This window comes from Nerophis lumbriciformis, linkage group LG16 (genome assembly GCF_033978685.3).
Source record: "Nerophis lumbriciformis linkage group LG16, RoL_Nlum_v2.1, whole genome shotgun sequence".
In the NCBI taxonomy this organism is placed as follows: Eukaryota; Metazoa; Chordata; class Actinopteri; order Syngnathiformes; family Syngnathidae; genus Nerophis; species Nerophis lumbriciformis.
Window position 1 is genome coordinate 43,444,599 of NC_084563.2, and position 26,347 is coordinate 43,470,945.

General features: G+C 37.9%; 1 protein-coding gene across 2 annotated transcripts; it reads right to left on the reverse strand.

The window, feature by feature from the left end:
• Window positions 1-205: 205 nt before the first annotated feature.
• On the reverse strand, window positions 206-25,722 carry stn1 (STN1 subunit of CST complex). 2 transcript variants are annotated; one of them, XM_061977194.2, is made up of 9 exons: window positions 25,412-25,722; window positions 18,273-18,368; window positions 17,995-18,072; window positions 13,064-13,237; window positions 10,086-10,197; window positions 3,902-4,052; window positions 3,673-3,795; window positions 3,535-3,607; window positions 206-374 (listed from the first exon to the last, which is right to left on the reverse strand). In XM_061977194.2, exons 1-9 carry the CDS (start codon window positions 25,542-25,544, stop codon window positions 217-219), a joined length of 1,098 nt encoding a protein of 365 aa, XP_061833178.2. In that variant the 5' UTR covers window positions 25,545-25,722; the 3' UTR covers window positions 206-216. The 2 variants fall into 2 exon arrangements, with proteins under 2 accessions (XP_061833178.2, XP_061833177.2); XM_061977193.2 differs by having other exon boundaries at window positions 13,064-13,240; window positions 25,412-25,719.
• Window positions 25,723-26,347: the final 625 nt, after the last annotated feature.

Below are 26,347 nucleotides of genomic sequence, written 5' to 3' on the forward strand. Positions count from 1 at the left end.
GAAACAGTCTCCATGCCTAAGTGCTTGATTTTATACACCTGTGGCCGGGCCAAGTGATTAGGACACCTGATTCTGATCATTTGGATGGGTGGCCAAATACTTTTGGCAATAAAGTGTATATGGATGCTTCAGTATTGTTTGACCCATCATGATGAATCCTGGAGCACAATTTGCATGATTCATTAATAAAAACAATGCACATGTATCTCATAGAGCCTAAAACATAGTGTAATGATTATCTCGGGTGCTGACAATGTCACTGTTGCACTCCAATGACTGGAGGACCAGCTCGAGGGCCGCTTTGCTCACGTTGAGGCTGTGGCGCTGCCTGACTGCGGACAGAATGTGGAGGACGTGGCAACCCTTCTCTCTGACTAAAAAGCACACAAGGAAACATATGTCACGTCAATAATGAATAAAGCAAAACATGTTCTCGGCCAAAAATCACTTCATATTCTTAACACTCGTGTTAACATATCTGAGTTATTGTGTAGAAATATGGGGAAACAACTACAAATGTGCGCTTCATTCACTAACGGTGTTACAAAAAAGATCAATTAGAATAAATAATGTTGGATACAGAGAACATACAAACCCTTTTTTTTATTAAATCGCAATTATTGTAATTCAACGATTTTGTCCATTTACAAACAGCTAAAATGATGTACAAAGCAAACTATAACCTGCTAGCCAAGAATGTACAACAATTCTTCTCTACAAAAGAGGAGAAATATAACCTTAGAGGAAAATCTAATTTAAAACATTTGTATGCACGTACAACACTTAAAACCTTTAGACCAGGGGTGTCAAACTCAAATACAGAGTGGGCCAAAATTTAAAACTGAACAAAGCCGCGGGCCAAGCTTGAACAAATTAACCTTTTAATAGGGACCCAAACAAGTTTTGCATTGAATATTGAACAAGCAAGGCTTATATAACTTTATATTGACATGCAAAATCGAGTTTCAAATAATAATAATAATTAAAAAATATCAATGGCATATCAAATTAAATTTAAATAAAAATTGAATGCCTCTTTTCTATTTGCAGCCTTCTGAGGTAAATATCAAAATAAACTTTTTCCACAGGCTAATAATACATTTAAAAATAAAATAATAATGAATGAATCAAACATTCAAGCCTTGAAGTAGCAAGAGAAAGTGCATGAATAAAACGTTAATTATTGCTCAGTTTGCTACACTGATTTGCTTTAACACTGAATATGGAACAAGCAACGCTTATATAACTTAATAGTGCAAAATCAACTTTCAAAAAACAAACGAAAAAACATCAATGGTATATTAAAATTACAATAAAAAATAATAATTGAATGCCTCTTTTCTATTTGCAGCCTTCTGAGGTAAATATCAACATTAACTTGGTGGGCGGGGGCGGGGTTTGGTGGTAGCGGGGTGTGTATATCGTATCCTGGAAGAGTCAGTGCTGCAAAGGGTTCTGGGTATTTGTTCTGTTGTGTTTATGTTGTGTTACGGTGCGGATGTTCTCCCGAAATGTGTTTGTCATTCTTGTTTGGTGTGGGTTCACAGTGTGGCGCATATTTGTAACAGTGTTAAAGTTGTTTATACGACCATCCTCAGTGTGACCTGTATGGCTGTTGACCAAGTATGCTGTGCATTCACTTGTGTGTGTGAAAAGCCGTAGATATTATGTGATTGGGCGGGCACGCAAAGGCAGTGCCTTTAAGGTTTATTGGCGCTCTGTACTTCTCCCTACGTCCGTGTACACAGCGGCGTTTTAAAAAGTCATACATTTTACTTTTTGAAACCGATTCCGATAATTTCTGATATTACATTTTAAAGCAGGGGTGTCAAACTCAAATACAGAGTGGGACAAAATTTAAAACTGAACAAAGCCGCGGGCCAAGGTTGTACAAATTAACCTTTTAATAGGGACCCAAACAAGTTTTGCATAGAATATTGAACAAGCAAGGCTTATATAACTTTATAGTGACATGCAAAATTGAGTTTCAATTAATAATAATAATAATAATTAAAAAATATCAGTGGCATATCAAAGTAAATTTAAATAAAAATTGAATGCCTCTTTTCTATTTGCAGCCTTCGGAGGTTTTCCACGGGCTAATAATACATTTGAAAATAAAATAACAATAATGAATGAATCAAACATTCAAGCCTTGGAGTAGCAAGAGAAAGTGCATGAATAAAACTCAGTTTGCTACACTGATTTGCTTTAACACTGAATATGGAACAAGCAACGCTTATATAACTTAATAGTGCAAAATCAACTTTCAAAAAAACAAACGAAAAAACATCAATGGAATATTAAATAAAATTTAAATAAAAAATTGAATGGCTCTTTTCTATTTGCAGCCTTCTGAGGTAAACATCAACATTAACTTTTTCCACAGGCTAATAAATTTGAAAATAAAATAACAATGAATAAATCAACCATTCAGGCCTTTTTATTGCTCAGTTTGCAACACACTGATCTAATCTGAGGTGCCCAAGCCAGATACCTGCCATCTTTTCTTGGATGCTAGTTCATTAATGTCGGGGCTGTTTGGTGGTAGCGGGGGTGTATATTGTAGCGTCCTGAAAGAGTTAGTGCTGCAAGGGATTCTGGGTATTTGTTCTGTTGTGTTTATGTTGTGTTACGGTGCGGATGTTCTCCCAAAATGTGTATGTCATTCTTGTTTGGTGTGGGTTCACAGTGTGACCCATATTTGTAACAGTGTTAAAGTTGTTTATGCGGCCACCCTCAGTGTGACCTGTATGACTGGTGATCAAGTATGACTTGCATTCACTTATGTGTGTGTAGAAGCCGCAGATATAATGTGACTGGGCCGCCACGCTGTTTGTATGGAGGAAAAGCGGACGTGACGACAGGTTGTAGAGGACGCTAAAGGCAGTGCCTTTAAGGCATGCCCCCAATATTGTTGTCCGGGTGGAAATCGGGAGAAATTCGGGAGAATGGTTGCCCCGGGAGATTTTCGAAAGGGGCACTGAAATTCGTGAGTCTCCCGGGAAAATTGGGAGGGTTGGCATGTATGAGTATTAGAGGTGAATTCGGTGTTACAGCGGCAATGCCGCTGTATAATACCGGCGGGCCAGATCTAATGTTAATTTGATATTGGCTCAAGGGCCAAATGAAATTACACGGTGGGCCAGAGTTTGACACCCATGTTTTAAAGCATTTATCGGCCGATAGTATCGGCAGTCCGATATTATCGGACATCTCTAATAATTATGATGTACATATTGAACCCGTTTTTTTTTAGATAAAGATTATTTATGTATTTAATATTTGTTTACTTACTATGGTATATTTATTTATTCACTGTTCTGTTACAGAGAACAAGGACATGGAATAAATTGCTCTGGTATGAAAAGTGGTAGGACTAAATAAGCTCAGCTTCTTCCGACTCCTTTTCTGACGTGCTGTAATGAAACAACTGGAAATATGTGATGCGTTACATTGTATCGTATGCATGTTCCAAATAAACTGAAACTGAACTTGACCACAAGTAAAGCAGGCTTCAATCTGAAAACGTACACTTCTCTCTTTTGGAGTCCTCCCTGATTATGTCTTTCACCGCCATGAGAAGATCTTTATCATGCGCTGTCACCTAGAGAGAAAGAAGAGGATCAAAATAACAACCCACGCTCATGCTTCAAAACTGCCGTTTCTTACAAAATAGACTTCATCCTGGGACTTTAACCTGCAGTACACGAGGCCCTCATCCTGTAAGAGTTGCAGGGTCTCTTTAAGGAGCTGACCCAGCTGCTGACATGTGGACGGACCCGCCACAGCTTCCTGAACAACAACAGAGTCATTATGCTTCTTCAGAAGGTTCTTTAGGGATATACTATTAATGTGTCCTTGTATATTTTCTTCAACAATTATTGTTTTTCTGGTGCACCTGGTCTGCAGATGCTGTTTCAGTCCGGTTGAGGAAAAGAGGCTGCAGGAGGTCTTGAACGTCATAGGGTGTGAACTTGCTCACACGCTTCTGCTGGAGAAAATCCTTCAAGATTTGCGTTGCCTTACTAAGGGAACTCATCGGACAATCGCTGGAAACAGATACAACAATCAGGTCTGAAAATACTTCACATTAGGGCTGGGCGATATGGCCTTTTTTTAATATCTCGATATTTATAGGCCATGTCACGATACACGATATATATCTCGATGATTCTATGTGTCTACATTAAAACATTCTTCTTCATACTGCATTAATATATAAACTTTCATGCACAGAGGGAAATCACAACTAAGTCAATTTAGCAAAAGTGTATTTATTAAACAATTATTAAGCAGTGGCACAAACATTCATGTCATTTCCAAAACAGAAAGTGCAAGATTGTCAGACACATTTTAAAACAAGCTATTAGTGCACTTTTGTGCATGATGTCACTAAGATGACATATCAAAACACCACTAAATTAAAGTGCACTTTTTGTACAGAACGCCACTACAATAGTTTAAAACAAATAAAGTGCACTTTTGTGCATGATGTCACACAAGATATTTCAATAAGTGTCAAATAAAAATGAGCTGCATAATAGGAAATGAAATAGTGTATGTCCTTCGCTATGTGGTAGGTTCCTGCGGACGTTATCTCCTATGTCGTGGACTATTTTTTTCATACGGTGTTGATGTGGAAATGGTTGCTACGGCATTTTGTTGGTGTGGCACTGGCCGGAGATGTTGACATGCGCAGTTTCAAAGACTCCTCATTCTCTAGCGGGTGACTTTTCAAATCGGCCGATAAATGTGTTAAAATGTAATATCGGAAATTATTGGTATCGTTTTTCTTTTTTATTATCGGCATCGTTTTTTTTTTATTTTAATTTTATTTATTTTTTTATTAAATCAACATAAAAAACACAAGATACATTTACAATTAGTGCACCAACCCAAAAAACCTCCCTCCCTCCCTCATTCACACAAAAGGGTTGTTTCTTTAAGTTATTAATATTCTGGTTCCTACATTATATATCAATATATATCAATACAGTCTGCAAGGGATACAGTCCGTAAGCACACATGATTGTGCGTGCTGCTGGTCCACTAATAGTACTAACCTTTAACAGTTAATTTTACTAATTTTCATTAATTACTAGTTTCTATGTAACTGTTTTTATATTGTTTTACTTTCTTTTTTATTCAAGAACATTTTTTATTTATTTATCTTATTTTATTTTTTTTAAGTACCTTATCTTCACCATACCTGGTTGTCCAAATTAGGCATAATAATGTGTTAATTCCGCGACTGTATATATCGGTTGGTATCGGTAATTAAAGAGTTGAACAATATCGAAATATCGGATATCGGCAAAAAGCCATTATCGGACATCCCTAAGAAGTAATGCTACTTTTTGTAGCAACACTTTTGCCGCATACTTGACATATTACGGTTGACTGTTCAACATATTCCCACTTGAAGCCAAACCACCGCCAGACGATGGACCCCCTGCTGTTTTTCTTGGGAATTAATTCTTCCTTCATTTGTTACCAGATTCGCACCTTCTTTCTCTCGTATTACCACTCGCACCACAGCTAACTTTAGCCATGCTGCTACCTCTCTGCTCCACGAGAGAGTATACGTATGTGACGTATGTAAGAAGGTGCGCTTGTTTTATGTCTCTGTGAGAAGGAAAGACAACAAAGAGTGAGAAACGCCTGTAATGTAATGCCTGCAGCTAAAAAGCAACTGCGTGAGAACGTATACTCGAATATCACGATATAGTCATGTTCTATATCACACAGACACAAACCCGTGATATATCGAGTATATCGATATATCGCCCAGCCCTACTTCACATATATTTTTTTACAGTGGTTCCACTTATGCCGACGCCCCATAAGCGGAGCAAAAATCAATACAAGAAATAGCCGTAGCTTGTGCATTTACTTGGGACTAGTGTTGTCCGATACCAATATTCTGGTACCGGTACTGGTACTTCGATACTTTTCGATACTTTTCGAAATAAAGGGGACCACAAAAAATGGCATTATTGGCTTTATTTTAACAAAAAAATCTTAGGGTACATTAAACATATGTTTATTATTGCAAGTTTGTCCTTAAATAAAATAGTAAACATACAAGACAACTTGTCTTTTAGTAGTAAGTAAACAAACAAATGCTCCTAATTAGTCTGCTGACATATGCAGTAACATATTGTGTCATTTATCATGCTATTATTTTGTCAACATTATTAAGGACAAGTGGTGGAAAATGAATTATTAATCTATTTGTTCATTTACTGTTAATATCTGCTTACTTCCTCTTTTTATATGTTCTATCTACACTTCTGTTAAAACGTAATAATCATTTTGTGGGGGCAGGTGTAAGTCAGCGCTGCCTGTAGGAGGAAAAGTCACCGCCGCTGTCCATGGTACTGAGGACAAGCACCAGCAGGCAGGGGCGGGCCATGTGCTGACGGCAAGACACAGCTGGCAGGTGAATAGATTTCACAGGTGGTACGTGTTAATCTAATCATCTGTTGTCTTTAACAGTAAGCGGCCGGGAGCAGAGCGAGAGAGCCGAAAAACATTTTGAAAAATCTTGTTAAAAACATTAAAACTTTGTTAAACCTGCACGCTTGGCTCTTGTACCGTGTCTACAGTGGAGCTGCTAGGAAGCGACTTCCACACACTTATTCTTCTGTTGTTTGATACCACAAATTTGGGCTGTTACTCAGCCAGCGTTTGTGGGTCTGATGGACCCGTTGCATTTTGTGGCTTTTAATGCCTCACAATCAAACACTTTTATATTAAAATACTGAACAGATGTTTATTGTGTTCAGTATTTTGTGGCTTTTAATGCCTCACAATCAAACACTTTTATATTAAAATACTGAACAGATGTTTATTGTGTTCAGTATTTTAACATAAGAGTGTTTGATTGTGAGGCATTAAAAGCCACAAAATGCAACGGGTCCATCAGACCCGCAAACACTGGCTTAGTAACAACAATATGAACGTTGCACGGAAAATTTATCTGCCAGTTTCTGCATCCCACAGGGATTCTTTTTTTGTGTTTCTGCACCTGCGGTTCCCACACAAGGTTGCAACATTGTTTGTCAACACTGTCTGCTCTCATTTTCTCGCACATTTGACCCTCTGATGTTTTGTGTACCTACACTCTGTCCTCCTTCTGTCTAGGCCTGCTGTGTGTGTGTGTGTGTGTGTGTGTGTGTGTGTGTGTGTGTGTGTGTGTGTGTGTGTGTGTGTGTGTGTGCGTGCGTGCGTGCGTGCGTGTGTGGTACACAGAACATCAATTTCCACACTTCTATTAGCCCGAGTCCAGTGGACCCGGACATCTTATATGTAATAGAAATGTGTAGGGGGGGTGTATGATGTGTGGTCATTAAATATGTATTCTGATATATGTTCTTCACAGAAAATGAGCCAAAGTTAGTGAGTCTCAGTTTGAAAAATTATTAATTGTATAATTTTTCTCTTAAAGGGGAACATTATCACCAGACCTATGTAAGCGTCAATATATACCTTGATGTTGCAGAAAAAAAGACCATATATTTTTTAAACCGATTTCCGAACTCTAAATGGGTGAATTTTGGCGAATTAAACGCCTTTCTATTATTTGCTCTCGGAGCGATGACATCACAACGTGACGTCACATCGGGAAGCAATCCGCCATTTTCTCACTTTCGTCGGTGTGTTGTCGGAGGGTGTAACAACACGAACAGGGACGGATTCAAGTTGCACCAGTGGCCCAAAGATGCGAAAGTGGCAAGATATTGGACGGAATTTGTTCAAAATACGAGGCTGTGGGGAAAGCCGACGAAATGGTCAGTCGTTTGTTCCGCACACTTTACCGACGAAAGCTATGCTACGACAGAGATGGCAAGAATGTGTGGATATCCTGCGACACTCAAAGCAGATGCTGACATCAACTCCAAAACTGGACAGATCAGCTTTCAGGAAAAGAGAGCGGATGAGGGTATGTCTACAGAATATATTAATTGATGAAAACTTTATTCATTACTCGCGGTTTTACGTAAATTATTATACATAAACTGTGTTTACCAGTAATTTAGCTTAAAAACATTGATTTTTTTCAATCATTCGAGTACATTCGGGTAGTTTTGTGTAATGCAGTATTTTGTGTCTATTTAGGTATGGTTAACCTGAGTGCTGAAATAGTGGAAAAATATATGTTCTTAGCGCGCCTGAAATGGGCTGTCTGCACTCTCAAAGTGCATGTTGTTGCCAAATGTATTTCATATGCTGTAAACCTAGTTCATAGTTGTTAGTTTCCTTTAATGCCAAACAAACACATACCAATCGTTGGTTAGAAGGCGATCGCCGAATTCGTCCTCGCTTTCTCCCGTGTCGCTGGCTGTCGTGTCGTTTTCGTCGGTTTCGCTTGCATACGGTTCAAACCGATATGGCTCAATAGCTTCAGTTTCTTCTTCAATTTCGTTTTCGCTACCTGCCTCCACACTACAACCATCCGTTTCAATACATGCGTAATCTGTTGAATCGCTTAAGCCGCTGAAATCCGAGTCTGAATCCGAGCTAATGTCGCTATAGCTTGCTGTTCTACGCGCCATGTTTGTTCGTGTTGGCATCACTGTGTGACGTCACAGGAAAATGGACGGGTGTATATAACGATGGTTAAAATCAGGCACTTTGAAGCTTTTTTTAGGGATATTGCGTGATGGGTAAAATTTTGAAAAAAACTTAAAATAAGCCACTGGGAACTGATTTTTAATGGTTTTAACCCTTCTGAAATTGTGATAATACAATACCATACCATACCATACCAACTTTATTTATAAAGCCCTTTTAAGACAAGCACAGTTGAAAAACAAAGGGCTGTACACCACAAAGAAATGGAGGCAGACTAAAAAAATAACATTTAAAACAGAAATAAAAAATACACATTTAAAAAGCAAATATAAATTACCCTAAGAACAGTTTGTTAGATAAAAATAGTTTAAAAGTTAAAAACAGTTCAAAAAGTTAAAAGCTAAAAACAGTTTAAAGTCTCATGCTGGGTTAAAAGCCAGTGAATAAAAATGGGTTTTAAGAAGGGTCTTAAAAATAGCCAAAGAAGGGGCCTGTCTCACATGGAGAGGGAGATCGTTCCAGAGTTTGGGACCCGCAACAGAGAAAGCTCTGTCCCCTCTGAGCTTGCGCTTTGTTTTGGGTACCTCCAGGTTCAGCTGATCAGCTGACCTGAGGGACCGGGTGGGGGCATAGAGGTAGAGCAGCTCAGAGAGGTACGGTGGGGCAAGACCACGTAAGGATTTAAAAACAAGTAAGATCATTTTAAAATGGACTCTAAAAGACACAGGCAGCCAGTGGAGGGAGGCTAAAACAGGAGTAATGTGCTCTCTTTTTCTTGTGTTAGTTAAAAGTCGGGCAGCTGCATTTTGGACCAGCTGCAGACGTGAGAGGGAGGATTGATTTATTCCAAAATACAAAGAGTTACAGTAATCCAGCCGAAATGTGATAAAGGCATGGATTACTGTCTCTAACTGTTGCCTAGAAAGAAGGTTTTTAACCTTGGCCAGCTGACGTAAATAAAAAAAAAGCTGGCTTTCACCACTGTGCCAATCTGACGGTCCAATTTAAAATCACAGTCAATACGAAAGCCCAGGTTGGTGACCATGGGCTTAACGTGCAAAGCCAAAGGGCCAAAGTCAACAGGGGGGAGCTCACAGGTACCACTAGGTCCAAACATTATTACTACATAATGTTCCCCTTTAATAAAAAAATTAAAACGGGTCCCAGAGACCCGGACACCACACAAGGGTTAAAGAGGTAGTCATCTGAAATGGTTTTCACTTCCCATGTGTGCCTTATCAGGGTTGAATAGTGGAATGTCTTGCTTTATCAATGGGGTTGGGACCATCAGTTGTGTTGTGAATGAGAAGGTGTGTCCAAACGTTTGGCCTGTGCTGTAGCTTTAAAAACATGTCCACAATCTGACAAAATATTTTGAAGGGCAAAGTAATTTCTAACAAGTCATTTGTCAATTTGAGCCCTGTGAAAAAGTTTGAACCCCACCTGATGTTTCAGACAAGAGTAAAACATTTCTGAAGTCTGTATTTTGACAGCATGTCACGTACCTCGTGACATTGGGTTCTAGGTGGAGTGGTTTGTCGTAGAACTGTCTGTACAGCTGAAGAACATTCGTCATCCAGTCTATTTGGCTTGCCATCGCCGGGTCGTCCACTTTATCTGGGAACACACCACCACAGAAGTCACTGACAGGATAGAGATTGTGTGGATTTGTGGTCAGCTAGGATTTTTTCTTTCTCCACGAATAGTAGTACCTAGTCACTTGTTTCAAAAGGTCCGATAAAGATGAGAAAAATGTATGAACATTGAACATCACTTCTACTTTTTGACTTGTTGGCAAAGACCACGATAAGGAAAGCAGGAGCACACAGGCGCCACCTTCATACTTTGCAACGAGTTATTACCGGAAATCAACTTTCTTTGGCTCCATGGTGGCTTATTTTTCAAAATACACGTTGGATTCTTTGCTTGGTGACTCATCATCATCATCATTTCTTTTTATTCCTTTCATGAAAATGCATATTTACTGTACAAGCCACATACAGTTCACACTTTCATTGTTTTTTTTGTTTCTTATACATTTTCATGATCAGATGGAAGACTAGTTGTCAGAATAATTGTATCTAAGTTATCACAAAACTTTGTGTTTCAATGCGTTCCCGGCGAGCAGACAAAAGCTGTCTTTGATCTTACCAATCAAAAGGCTTGTAAAACTCCACTGTGTAGGATGGGAAGTGACATGAAGGTGTCGGTTTCTTTGATGTATTGTAATCCACAGGAAGATTTTGTCTTTACCCGAGATCTACAAAGCGGAGAGGAAGCAGGACCTGACCCCCCTCCAGGCACCTTTTCTTTGAACTGTTTTGTAACCAAAGGCGACGGCTGTTTACGACCCCCCCTTCCTTTAGAAACAGTTGTTGCCAAGTAATCAGGGAAAGTCCAAATAAAAGAGGAGGCGTACAATCTTTCGTCAGAGCGTGGTGGAAGACTGTACAAAGAGTACAGCCCAGACGTTTCTCCTCAATTGAGCTAAATTGAATCCTGTCTCTGTTTAATTCCTTGCTTCTTTGTCTGTTTAATAGATGTCATCAGTGTTTGAACCTGACAATAGTATTCTTATATTTATCTGCCCCCTTTTTATAACACAAATTATTTTGGATGACTTTAAAACTGTTCCCTCCACCAACACCCGAACTCCAACATACTTTTTAATTGTCGTTTAGGCATTTTCACAATGACACGTTTGATATAATGCCAGTTGTCTTTTTTTAAATTCAAAAGTATTCTTGCAACTTTTTAAGTCTTTCTTTAGAGAATTCCATGCTTTCACACCAGCAACAGACAAGCACATTTGTTTCAAATTAAATCGTGCTCTTGGATGTTTAAAGTCATACGGCCTTCTGTGGTTCTCATCTTCAGACGTGAACACAAATAACTTTTCTAAGTCCTTCGGAAGAACTTTATTTCGAGCTTTGAACATCACTAATAGAGTATGCAATTCTACAATGTCTTTTAGTTTTAATAATCCTGACCTAATGAAGAGTGGATTTGTGTGGTTTCTATATCCTACTTTAAAAATAATACAAATTGCTCTTTTCTGTGAAATAAATAAAGGTATTATGTTGCTGTGATATGTATTTCCCCATATTTCTGCACAATAATTGAAATAAGGTAGAATAATTGAGCAATATAACTTTCTCATTGTATTATACGGGAAACTGTATTTAACCTCGTTCAAAATAAATAAGATTTACTGTAGATACCTTGTTTTTAATGAGCTTGCCATGTCAACTTTTCATCTAGGATGACGCCAAGAAATCTGATTTCAGACACCTTCTCAATTGTCACATTGTTTATGGATAAACTAACTTCTACCTTTCTTTTATTACTGAATACCATAAATGCAGTATTTTCCAAATTTAAAGATAATTTATTTACATCAAACCACAATTTTAGTTTAACCATTTCCTCTTCAATATTATCAGCTAAGATTTTCAAGTAATCTCCTGAACTTGTAAAGTTATAAAAAAGTTGTATCGACTCAATTCAGAATAATGGGGCAAAATCTTGGTGAAAATTTTCCAAAACCAAATCTTGCTTTATTGAAAATAATAATAATGCAGTCTAATAGTAATGCAATAAGACTACCAGCTGGCCCACAGCATACTTTACATGGCCGACGGCCTTTGTTGACATACAATTTGAGAACCCAAAGGGATCCATTTTATGAAAAATGGGTCCATTTACAGTACAGGCCAAAAGTTCAATGTGTTTTCTTTATTTTCATGACTATTTACTTTGTAGTTTGTCACTGAAGGCATCAAAACTATGAATTAACACATGTGGAGTTATGTACTTAACAAAAAAAGGTGAAATAACTGAACATGTTTGATATTCTAATTTCTTCAAAATAGCCACCCTTTGCTCTGATTAGTGCTTTGCACACTCTTGGCATTCTCTCGATGAGCTTCAAGCACATCTGTGAAGTAAAAACCCTTTCAGGTGACTACCTCTTGAAGCTCATCGAGAGAATGCCAAAAGTGTGCAAAGCAGTAATCAGAGCAAAGGGTGGCTATTTTGAAGAAACTAGAATATAAAACATGTTCAGTTATTTCACCTTTTTTTGTTAAGTACATAACTCCACATGTGTTCATTCATAGTTTTGATGCCTTCAGTGACAATCTACAATGGAAATAGTCATGAAAATAAAGAAAACCCATTGAATGAGAAGGTGTGTCCAAACTTTTGGCCTGCGCTGTATGTTTAAGTGATGTAATATTGTTAACTCTATCAGTGTTGCTAAACAGAGTGAAATGACAACATCAACATTGTTAGTCAAGTTACACTACACAGCACTAAAACATGCACATGTTTACTTCCTTTTAAATGCAGAGTAAGCTTCAAAATAAAAGCATGCCTTTGTAACCTAGATTTCAACCAACAAAATTCTCTATTTTTTAAAGCTTAGCTCTAAAATAATACTACTTGCACCCTGTAGATGGAGCAAATACACAATACCACTCACAGTAGGTGAACGCTATGATCTCCCTCTGTTGCCGGGACGTCTTCACCGGCCCTCTGACTCGCAGAAGCTCTCCAATCTCCAGATGGCACCGGCTCTGCTGGGCCTGCTTCAGCTTTTTCAGTTCAGCAATTGGATTGAATGCTCCCTGATCCTCATCACTCGGCTTCGTCCCCCCTGCTGTTACATGATAATAGATGATCGTGTCGGAATTAACGATGAATTTGATGTCAACATTGCAATAACTCCTACAGCCAGCTTCCTGTGACCCAACAGTGCTAACTACTCGTGTCATGCAACAGCCAATGAATAAATGTAAATGTAAAACTGCACTAATCAATAATATACTGCTAAGTCACTGTACAAACCCCGTTTCCATATGAGTTGGGAAATTGTGTTAGATGTAAATATAAACGGAATACAATGATTTGCAAATCCTTTTCAACCCATATTCAATTGAATGCACTACAAAGACAATATATTTGATGTTCAAACTCATAAACTATTTTTTTTTGCAAATAATAATTAACTTTGAATTTCATGGCTGCAACACGTGCCAATGTAGTTGGGAAAGGGCATGTTCACCACTGTGTTACATGGCCTTTCCTTTTAACAACACTCAGTAAACGTTTGGGAACTGAGGAGACACATTTTTTAAGCTTCTCAGGTGGAATTCTTTCCCATTCTTGCTTGATGTACAGCTTAAGTTGTTCAACAGTCTGGGGGTCTCCGTTGTGGTATTTTAGGCTTCATAATGCGCCACACATTTTCAATGGGAGACAGGTCTGGACTACAGGCAGGCCAGTCTAGTACCCGCACTCTTTTACTATGAAGCCACGTTGATGTAACACGTGGCTTGGCATTGTCTTGCTGAAATAAGCAGGGGCGTCCATGGTAACGTTGCTTGGATGGCAACATATGTTGCTCCAAAACCTGTATGTACCTTTCAGCATTAATGGTGCCTTCACAGATGTGTAAGTTACCCATGTCTTGGGCACTAATACACCCCCATACCATCACAGATGCTGGCTTTTCAACTTTGCGCCTATAACAATCCGGATGGTTCTTTTCCTCTTTGGTCCGGAGGACACGACGTCCACAGTTTCCAAAAATAATTTGAACTGTGGACTCGTTAGACCACAGAACACTTTTCCACTTTGTATCAGTCCATCTTAGATGAGCTCAGGCCCAGCGAAGCCGACACGGCGTTTCTGGGTGTTGTTGATAAACGGTTTCCGCCTTGCATAGGAGAGTTTTAACTCACACTTACAGATGTAGCGGCCAACTGTAGTTACTGACAGTGGGTTTCTGAAGTGTTCCTGAGCCCATGTGGTGATATCCTTTACACACTGATGTCGCTTGTTGATGCAGTACAGCCTGAGGGATCGAAGGTCACGGGCTTAGCTGCTTACGTGCAGTGATTTCTCCAGATTCTCTGAACCCTTTGATGATATTACGGACCGTAGATGGTGAAATCCCTAAATTCATTGCAATAGCTGGTTGAGAAAGGTTTTTCTTAAACTGTTCAACAATTTGCTCACGCATTTGTTGACAAAGTGGTGACCCTCGCTCCATCCTTGTTTGTGAATGACTGAGCATTTCATGGAATCTACTTTTATACCCAATCATGGCACCCACCTGTTCCCAATTTGCCTGTTTACCTGTGGGATGTTCCAAATAAGTGTTTGATGAGCATTCCTCAACTTTATCAGTATTTATTGCCACCTTTCCCAACTTCTTTGTCACGTGTTGCTGGCATCAAATTCTAAAGTTAATGATTATTTGCAAAAAAAAAAAAAAGTTTATCAGTTTGAACATCAAATATGTTGTCTTTGTAGCATATTCAACTGAATATAGGTTGAAAATGATTTGCAAATCATTGTATTCCGTTTATATTTACATCAAACACAATTTCCCAACTCATATGGAAACGGGGTTTGTAGTATTCATAATGTAAGAGTGCCTAGCTTGCAAAGGGATTTTCCCTCCTCTTTGCAGTTCAATTAAAATACAATTTTTTGGTTGCTCTTTTGATTGGTGCTTGCTAATAATGGTCTTGGGTGAGCTGGAGCCTATTGCAGCAGACTTTAGGTGGGAGGCAATGTACACCTTGACTGGTCGCCAGTCAGTCTCCAATTAGCGTGCATGTTTTTGTGATGTGCGAGGGAGCAGGAATACCAGAGAAAACCCATGCAAGCACAAGTAAAAAAAATGCATTGAAAATACATATTTGACCCCTTACTGATTTTAGTGTTTCCCATACCTTCATGTGGATCGCCATGAATTAATTTGGTGGTACTTGTTAATCCTCGCCCATACTCACATAAAAAGCTTGTCAATACACTTCCATACAATTCCGTGGTATAGATTGTAAGCCCACCTCCTACATATCTGTATCTATCTCAAGATAGCTTATGCACAAAAACCTGTCTTTTGCCCTTTTTCACAGCAAAGTTAAGATGTACCAAGAGTGAACTGAACGTGGAAATACACTTCATGGCTGTCGTACACACATTTCTACACGCTGTGAATACTTTGATGACACACAGAAGTGCCGCTGGGTAACAGTTTAAATAAAGAAATGTCAAACTATTACTCCTCAGACTGAATGATGTGCAAGTCAGGGACATATGAACAATTAACACACCCGGTATGTGCAATTACATAAATAGATATAAAAGCATAGGCAAAGTGGTGAAAGAAAAACAACTATTACATTATTGGCATGTTAGCCAGGTATATACAATTAATTCATTTCTCCAACAGGAAGTAAAAACATGTAACGCCACTGTGGAGGGAGGTGTGGCCAGCACGCCTGCAGAAGCATAGGTCACCGCCTCTGTCTATGGTGCTGAGGACGAGCACCATCGGATGGGGGTGGGGCATGTGCTGACGGCGAGACACAGCTGACAGGTGATTAGATTTCCCAGGTGGTACGTGTTAATCTAATCATCTGTTGTCTTTAACAGTGAGCGGCCGAGAGCAGGGGGGGGGAGAGGATACGGACGTGACTGAAAAGTCACGTTCTGCGGGAGAAAGACTTTGATAAAATCTATGTGCATTAAACAATGGATGTCCGCTAACTTCTTGCAACTCAACGCCAAGAAAACGGAAATGCTGATTATCGGTCCTGCTAAACACCGACATTTATTTAATAATACCACCTTAACTTTTGACAACCAAACAATTACACAAGGCGAATCAGTAAAGAATCTGGGTATTATCTTCCACCCAACTCTCTCGTTTGAATCACACATTAAGAGTGTTACTAAAACGGCCTTCTTTCATCTCCGTAATATCGCTAAAATTCGTTCTATTTTATCCACTAGCGACGCTGAGATCATTATTCATGCGTTCGTTACGTCTCGTCTCGACTACTGTAACGTATTATTTTCGGGTCTCCCTATGTCTAGCATTAAAAAATTACAGTTGGTACAAAATGCGGCTGCTAGACTTTTGACAAGAACAAGAAAGTTTGATCATATTACGCCTATACTGGCTCACCTGCACTGGCTTCCTGTGCACTTAAGATGTGACTTTAAGGTTTTACTACTTACGTATAAAATACTACACGGTCTAGCTCCGTCCTATCTTGTCGATTGCATTGTACCATATGTCCCGGCAAGAAATCTGCGTTCAAAGAACTCCGGCTTATTAGTGATTCCCAGAGCCCAAAAAAAGTCTGCGGGCTGTAGAGCGTTTTCTATTCGGGCTCCAGTACTATGGAATGCCCTCCCGGTAACAATTAGAGATGCTACCTCAGTATAAGCATTTAAGTCCCATCTTAAAACTCATTTGTATACTCTAGCCTTTAAATAGCCCCCCTGTTAGACCAGTTGATCTGCCGTTTCTTTTCTTTTCTCCTCTGCTCCCCTTTTCCTTGAGGGGGGGGGGCGGCACAGGTCCGGTGGCCATGGATGAAGTGCTGGCTGTCCAGAGTCGGGACCCGGGGTGGACCGCTCGCCTGTGCATCGGCTGGGAACATCTCTGCGCTGCTGACCCGTCTCCGCTCGGGATGGTGTCCTGCTGGCCCCACTATGGACTGGACTCTTACTATTATGTTGGATCCACTATGGACTGGACTCTCACAATATTATGTCAGACCCACTCGACATCCATTGCTTTCGGTCTCCCCTAGAGGGGGGGGGGGGGGGGGGGGGGGGGGGGGGGGGTGTTACCCACATATGCGGTCCTCTCCAAGGTTTCTCATAGTCATTCACATCGACGTCCCACCGGGGTGAGTTTTTCCTTGCCCTTATGTGGGCTTTGTACCGAGGATGTCGTTGTGGCTTGTGCAGCCCTTTGAGACACTTGTGATTTAGGGCTATATAAATAAACATTGATTGATTGACATTTACATATGCATAAACATTTGATTTATTTTGTATTATTTGTTTTAATGAATTAAGTAACACTTATGACAACCTTTTTCCGAAACACAATATAGAATGTGAGACATAACAGCATAATGCATACATTTGTCATTTGTTTTCAAAACGCTTACAAAAAAGTGGGACCCCAAAAATTTACTGTGAGACCCCGTTTTATGACTTTATAGGGTCCCTGGGACCCCATTTTGAAAATTCCTAGCGCCAAAACTGTGAAAATGTACAAATCATAATGTTTTTTTTTGTTTTTTTTTAAACTTACATGTTGCGGTTAATAGTATTTTAACTGTATTTGTCGATATTTCTACTTTTCTGAATGTGATAATGTTCATCATTCAAATAGGTGGAATAGAGTCTGTCAGAGTTTTAAAATGTTCTTGTTTGTGTTAATGTTTTATCCATCAGAAGATTAAATGAATAATAATGTCAAAATCAAATTACAGGATGTTATTAATGTAATTTACTCATTTTCTTTTACGGTAGCTTTATTTTTGCTTGCTTTGCCTTGCACTGTGATTAGTGCTAATTGATTAAATACAAACTCACATTTATCATAATCCACCTCTTCCTTAAGTAGGTCATCTTTCCAACACAGGCAGCTGATGACACCGGTGCTATCGTCCACTGTTAAAAACATTAAAAGACAAAACAATCATCACACAAACCAAAAAAAGAGGCTAAAACTTTGCTTTTTACATATGAAAATATGTATATATGTAAATATACTCAGTACGGCCAGTTAAATGACTACATTATAGTGCACTATATACTTGACTAAAACAGTTTATACTTGGAACTGACAAAACAGCACGACAAATGTTTACCTCCGTAATTGAAGAAGTCCTCTCTTTCCCTCTTGTACACGACTGTCCCAAGCACATCCACTTTGTAGATGGGATGGGATTTGTAAAAGTAAATATCTATGATAGAAACAAGCGCCATATTAGTGTCATCAGAGCAATTGTTTCTAAAATAAACTTATTATTGATTGATTGAAACTTTTATTAATAGATTACACAGTACAGTACATATTCCGTACAAATGACCACTAAATGGCAACACCCGAATACGTTTTTGAACTTGTTTAAGTCGGGGTCCACGTTAATCAATTCATGGTTACAATAGCTTACGTAAAAGAATGGTCATGGTTTATTTGTTTGGGACATGCTTATTAGCAAGTTACATTTTAGAACAGCATCTGTTTACACTTGCACAACTCAACATGTCCCAGAAAGGTGTAGGACAGGGGTCACCAACCTTTTTGAAACCAAGAGCTACTTCTTAGGTACTGATTAATGTGAAGGGCTACCAGTTTGTTACACACTTAAATAAATTGCCAGAAATAGCCAATTTGCTCAATTTACCTTTAACTCTATGTTATTATTAATAATTAATGATATTTATCTTTGTGGAAACACTGATCATCTAAATGATTTCTCACAATAAATATATATAGAAACAGATAAATATCAATATGCAACACTTTATTTTTATATTTTCTCTAAGTGCACATTTTTCAAATTGAACATTTTCAAATGATCACTTCTAAGACAGTCTTGTGAAATCACAATACCCCATTTTAACTAGCTAGCCACTAACATTTTTTAACAAATCATGAATTACTTTGCACCATGTTTGTACAAATAATAACTCATGTAAAATACAAAAGTCAGTCAAAGTTGTTAGAATATATAACAAATTGGACCAAGCTATATTTCTAACAAAGTCAAATCATTATTTCTTCTAGATTTTCCAGAACAAAATTTTTAAAAGAAATTCAAAAGACTTTGAAATAAGATTTAAATTTGATTCTACAGATTTTCTAGATTTGCCAGAATGTTTTTATTTTATTTTAATCATAATAAGTTTGAAGAAATACTTCACAAATATTCTTCGTCGAAAAAACAGAAGCTAAAATGAAGAATTAAATCAAAATTTATTTATTATTCTTTACAATAAAAAAAAAAAAATTACTTAAAATTTGATTTAAATTGTCAGGAAAGAAGAGGAAGGAAATTAAAAGGTAAAAAGGTATATGTGTTTAAAAATCCTAAAATCATTTTTAAGGTTGTATTTTTTCTCTAAAATTGTCTTTCTGAAAGTTATAAGAAGCAAAGTAAAAAAATAAATGAATTTATTTAATCAAGTGAAGACCAAGTCTTTAAAATATTTTCTTGGATTTTCAAATTCTATTTGAGTTTTGTCTCTCTTAGAATTAAAAATGTCGAGCAAAGCGAGACCAGCTTGCTAGTAAATAAATACAATTTAAAAAATAGAGGCAGCTCACTGGTAAGTGCTGCTATTTGAGCTATTTTTAGAACAGGCCAGCGGGCTACTCATCTGGTCCTTACGGGCTACCTGGTGCCCGTGGGCACCGCGTTGGTGACCCCTGCTTTAGGATGACCCAAAGTTAATATAATCCTATTCTACTTCTTAATGTCTATTAATAATCACTTCACACCATGTCTTGAACCATTTGACACCTACAATAATTAATGTGTTTATAAATGATATGTATTTTTGGGCTTTAACTCGTGTGATTAATCACAAAAACCTTGTCACATTAATAATGTGTAAACGTAGATTAATTGCGCAATTTATTTTGAGCGTGCGTGTCTCATGACACATTATCTGTATGTAATATTGGCTGCATTTCAGATAGTTGTTTGTGTGCCATGTTGTTCCAGACCACAGCAAACATTACCTAGCTTGCCAAAGATTGTGATAAATCTATTAAAAGAAGACAGCCTGCCGCTTCCTTTAACTTGGACACACACATCTATACCTTTGGCCATTAAAAGCCATGCATTTCTAGGAGTTTTCTCACTTTCTGAGTAGCCTCTGATTTACTAATGGTTTGTAATGTTATAATATTTATTCTATACATTTTTACATCTCAACATTTCTGTCAACGAAGATTTGCTTTGATAGTAGGCTATAATTGCTAATATAGACACTTACATCAAGTGTTATTTTCATTTTTTGCGGCTCCAGACGGATTAGTTTTTTGTATTTTTGGTCCAATATGGCTCTTTCTACATTTTGGCTTGCCGACCCCTGGTCTATAGACACTTTATTTCATAAAAAAAGACAAGAAACTAATGTAGTATCTTTTTCGTCCGTTGTGTCCTTGAGCAAGACACTTCACCCTTGCTCCTGATGGGCCTGGTTAGCGCCATGCATGGCAGCTCCCGCCATCAGTGTGTGAATATGTGTGTATGCACACATGAATGTGGAAATAGTGTCAAAGCGCTTTGAGTTCCTTAAAAAAAAGGTAGAAAAGCGTTATACAAGTACAACCCATTTACCATTTACAAATAGCATCATTGCTTTTGACTTTCTCTGGAGACTACAATACATTATATTATTTTAGGTGCATAAGATTGGCAATACATGTTAAAAATAGCGTCTGAATTGACTTTCTCTGGAGACTACAATACATTATATTATTTTAGGTGCATAAGATTGGCAATACATGTTAAAAATAGCGTCTGAATTGACTTTCTCTGGAGACTACAATACATTATATTATTTTTTAGGTGCATAAGATTGGCAATAAAGGTTAAAAATAGCATCTGACTTTTGACTTTCTCTGGAGACTACAATCCATTATATTATTTTTTAGGTCCATAGAATTGGCAATAAATGGTAAAAATAGCGTCTGACTTTTGACTTTCTCTGGAGACTACAATACATTAAATAATTGTTTAGGTGCTTAAGATTGGCAATAAAGGTTAAAAATAGCGTCTGACTTTTGACTTTCTCTGGAGACTACAATACATTATATTATTTTTTAGGTGCATTAGATTGGAAATAAAGGTTAAAAATAGCGCCTGACTTTTGACTTTCTCTGGAGACTACAATACATTATATTATTTTTTAGGTGCATTAGATTGGCAATAAAGGTTAAAAAGAGGGTCTGACTTTTGACTTTCTCTGGAGACTACAATACATTAAATGTTTTTTTAGGTGCATAAGATTGGCAATAAAGGTTAAATAGTGTCTGACTTTTGACTTTCTCTGGAGACTACAATACATTATATTATTTTTTAGGTGCATTAGATTGGCAATAAAGGTTAAAAAGAGGGTCTGACTTTTGACTTTCTATGGAGACTACAATACATTAAATGTTTTTTAGGTGCATAAGATTGGCAATAAATGTTAAAAATAGCGCCTGACTTTTAACTTTCTCTGGAGACTACAATACATTATATTATTTTTTAGGTGCATTAGATTGGAAATAAAGGTTAAAAATAGCGCCTGACTTTTGACTTTCTCTGGAGACTACAATACATTAAATAATTGTTTAGGTGCTTAAGATTGGCAATAAAGGTTAAAAATAGCGTCTGACTTTTGACTTTCTCTGGAGACTACAATACATTATATTATTTTTTAGGTGCATTAGATTGGAAATAAAGGTTAAAAATAGCGCCTGACTTTTGACTTTCTCTGGAGACTACAATACATTATATTATTTTTTAGGTGCATTAGATTGGCAATAAAAGTTAAAAAGAGGGTCTGACTTTTGACTTTCTCTGGAGACTACAATACATTAAATGTTTTTTTAGGTGCATAAGATTGGCAATAAAGGTTAAATAGTGTCTGACTTTTGACTTTCTCTGGAGACTACAATACATTATATTATTTTTTAGGTGCATTAGATTGGCAATAAAGGTTAAAAAGAGGGTCTGACTTTTGACTTTCTCTGGAGACTACAATACATAAAATGTTTTTTTAGGTGCATAAGATTGTCAATAAATGTTAAAAATAGCACCTGACTTTTGACTTTCTCTGGAGACTACAATACATTATATTATTTTTTAGGTGCATAAGCTTGGCAATAAAGGCTAAAAATAGCATCTGACTTTTGACTTTCTCTGGAGACTACAATACATTATATTATTTTTTAGGTGCATAAGATTGACAATACAGGTTAAAAATAGCATCTGAATTTTGACTTTCTCTGGAGACTACAATACATTATATTATTTTTTAGGTGCATAAGATTGACAATACAGGTTAAAAATAGCATCTGAATTTTGACTTTCTCTGGAGACTACAATACAATATATAATTTTTTAGGTGTGACGGTTTTAATTTTGCCGTGGAGGTGCGCCACAATCTATTACATTATGAGGAAATCCTGCCTACTGCTGCACCTGCCTGGGCAGCACACATTAGACAACTTTTTTTCAACAAAAAGTACACTGACAGACTGACAACACAAGATATGACGATAAAATGGATGACGTTTGAGAATCTTATTTGAAAAGTGTTCAGCTGTTTTGCTAGAAGTTACAGTACAAAGAAAATGTATGATAGCAAGATATGAGAATAGTCCAAACAAGCTTGAAGAATGATTTTGCTTCTTAAAGCATATTAATTTCTAAGTGTAATCCAGTGATTTCCATATGTTTTGTTGAGATGCCGTTTAATACTAGATGGCAGTAGATTATAGGCTATTGAACACTGAGTGTGAGTTAGATCAACACACTTACCGTCATGGTCAAAAGTTTACATACACTTGTAATGAACATAATGTCATGGCTGTCTTGAGTTTCCAATAATTTCTAAAACTCTTATTTTTTTTGTGATAGAGTGATTGGAGCACATATTTTTTTTCACAAAAAAACATTCATGAAGTTTGGTTCTTTTATGAATTTATTATGGGTTTACTGAAAATGTGACCAAATCTGCTGGGTCAAAAAGTATACATACAGCAATGTTAATATTTGGTTACTTGTGGGGCGGTATAGCTCGGTTGGTAGAGTGGCCGTGCCAGCAACTTGAGGGTTCCAGGTTCGATCCCCGCTTCCGCCATCGTATTCACTACCGTTGTGTCCTTGGGCAAGACACTTTACCCACCTGCTCCCAGTGACACCCACACTGGTTTAAATGTAACTTAGATATTGGGTTTCACTATGTAAAGCGCTTTGAGTCACTAGAGAAAAGCGCTATATAAATATAATTCACTTCACTATAATTCACTTCACTCCTCTTGACAAAATTGGTGCAGTTCAGCTAAATGTGTTGGTTTTCTGACATGAACTTGTTTCTTCAGCATTGTCCACACATTTAAGTCAGGACTTTGGGAAGGCCATTCTAAAACCTTAATTCTAGCCTGATTTAGCCATTCCTTTACCACTTTTGACGTGTGTTTAGGGTAGTGGTGTAACGGTACACAAAAATGTGTACGTATCTCGGTTTAGAGGTCACGGTTTGGTTCATTTTCGGTACAGTAAGAAAACAACAAAATATATGAATTTTTTGGTTATTTATTTACCAAATGTGTAAACAATGGCATAACATACATATACACAAAGGGTCCATTGCCAGGGTTAATGTGGTCAACATATATAAAATAAAAACTAAAGATAAGGCTCAGAATTGTTTCTTACCAAAACCTTTCTACATATAAAGTGCTTTTTTGATTTATTGATTGAGACTTTTATTAGTAGCTTGCACAGTACAGTACATATTCCGTACAATTGACCACTAAATGGTAACACCCCAATAAGTTTTTCAACTTGTTTAAGTCGGGGTCCACGTTAATCAACATTAAACTGCCTCAAGTTGTTGCTCAGATTAAATAAGACAAAACTTTTCTTCTACATATAAAAAGTGCAACATTAAACAGTTTCAAGTCAACTCAGCCTCAGAATAACTTTTCTCCCCCCCCCCCTTATTGTTCTTCCACCATAGAAGTGGGTCAAAATCTAGTTTTTAATGCAATATGAACTTATATCTGCTGCTATAAAAACATTTGTTATTGCTTTAGCCCTGCCTGACTCGCAGAGGAGAGGCTGCTTGAATGTGGTGGTGATGCTTCAAATGGGTTAGCATGTGTTATGAGAGTAACGTATGTGTGTGTGGCCCTTTAATATGTGACAGCATGTGAGGTGAGTGTGTGGGCGAGCGAGGTGAGGGAGCGGTAGCGTGAGTGCGGGGAGTGGCCAGTGTTTTGTTGGCTTGGCTGTGTACAAGACCTCAATAAAGCCACGATTTGCAACTAATCGCCGGACTCGTCATTTACCCTGGAGTCCGGAGCTGTGGATACCCACTGCCGGGTAGAGTGAAAGGTGTTGCCCCAGAGAATATATCGGCCCTGGAGGAGTGTCTCCCCTGCGCTCCTCGACTACGGTCTGGGAGCCGGAAGCAGGAAAGGTGCTACACATGTTTGACGTGTTGTCAGGAGCAGCTGCTGAACAATGTCGGCAAACCTTTGTCCTCCATTGTTGTATCGCGCAGCCAAAGTGTTCCCAAACGGGAGATCTTAACAAGGCAGGAGGGTCTTCCAGCTCTGGCTTTTACATGTTGTAGTAGCCCGGTCGCTGATAGCATGTGTACTCGTTCGGTACACCTCCGAACCGAACCCCCGTACTGAAACGGTTCAATACAAATACACGTACCATTACACCCCTAGTTTGGGGTCATTGTCCTGTTGGAAAACCCAAGACCCAACCTCCGGGCTGATGATTTTAGTTTGTCCTGAAGAATTTGGACGTAATCCTCCTTTTTCATTGTCCCATTTACTCTCTGTAAAGCACCAGTTCCATTGGCAGCAAAACAGGCCCATAGCATAATACTACCACCACCATGCTTGACGGTAGGAATGGTGTTCCTGGGATTAAAGGACTCACCTTTTCTCCTCCAAACATATTTCTGGGTATTGTGGCCAAACAGCTCAATATTTCTTTCATCTGACACCACATGGACAAAGATAAGACCTTCTGTAGGAAAGTTCTGTGGTCAGATGTAACAAAAATTGTAGAAATGATTGGAAACTCAAGACAGCCATGACATTATGTTCTTTACAAGTGTATGCAAACTTTTGACCACGACTGTAAGTGTCAAGATGCGTCGTCTGCATTAAAACCAACACAACTAAAGACAAGTTTATGTTGTTGAGTTAATACATGAAGATATCACAAAACTTATTCAGTCCTAAACCCGACCCTGCTACCTGGCACTTGAGAGGACTCTGTCATGAGGAGGATGTCTCTGACGTGAAGCCTGGCGAAGGCAGAAAATATCGGGTCCAATCCCCACAACATAGACGGGAGCTCTTCGGCGGGATCCATTTGGTCTGCCGACATGTCATTATAACGGTGAAATATGATAAATGTCCCTTCTTTTCTTTTCTGGCATGTACGTAGACTCGCGGTTCTTGTTTCACTGCCGGAACCGGAAGCACAAACATTTAGTCACGTGATATACTTCATGGCGTGTTCGATGTTTTTATTTTTTACTTTATTAAGTTTTTTTTTAAAGTAATGTTTTTGAAATACTGTGTTTTTGTATTAAAATGGGTTAAAATGAGGTAAATTATTATGAAACTTAAAAAATTAAAAAAAAGGTTCAAGGCGGCTAATTTTTTTCTCATGGCCGTTGGGAGTTGTAGTTTTAAGTCAGTATGAGTCGGGCTGGCCGATACTGCAATCTTGGTCTCGATTTGATGCCATATAAATACATTGAGAGTATTGCCAATATCGATTCCCTTTACATTTTTTGGGGGGTAATTAAATTATTTTTTGTAGGGATGTCCGTTAATGGCTTTTTGCCGATATCCGATATTCCGATATTGTCCAACTCTTTAATGACCGATACCGATATCAACCGATATATGCAGTCGTGGAATTAACACATTATTATGCCTAATTTGGACAACCAGGTATGGTGAAGATAAGGTACTTTTTTTTTTTAATTTATAAAATAAGATAAATTAATTAAAAACATTTTCTTGAATAAAAAAGAAAGTAAAACAATATAAAAACAGTTACATAGAAACTAGTAATTAATGAAAATGAGTAAAATGAACTGTTAAAGGTTAGTACTATTAGTGGACCAGCAGCACGCACAATCATGTGTGCTTACGGACTGTATCCCTTGCAGACTGTAT

Coding starts and splice junctions, on each gene's coding strand:
- stn1 (XM_061977193.2), bottom strand. CDS start 25,544: ATGTCGGCAGACCAAATGGATCCCGCCGAAGAGCTCCCGTCTATGTTG. Junction 18,369..25,411: donor AGAGTCCTCTCAAGTGCCAG/GTAGCAGGGTCG, acceptor TTTCTATCATAG/ATATTTACTTTTACAAATCC. Junction 375..3,534: donor GGACTCCAAAAGAGAGAAGT/GTACGTTTTCAG, acceptor TGTGCTTTTTAG/TCAGAGAGAAGGGTTGCCAC.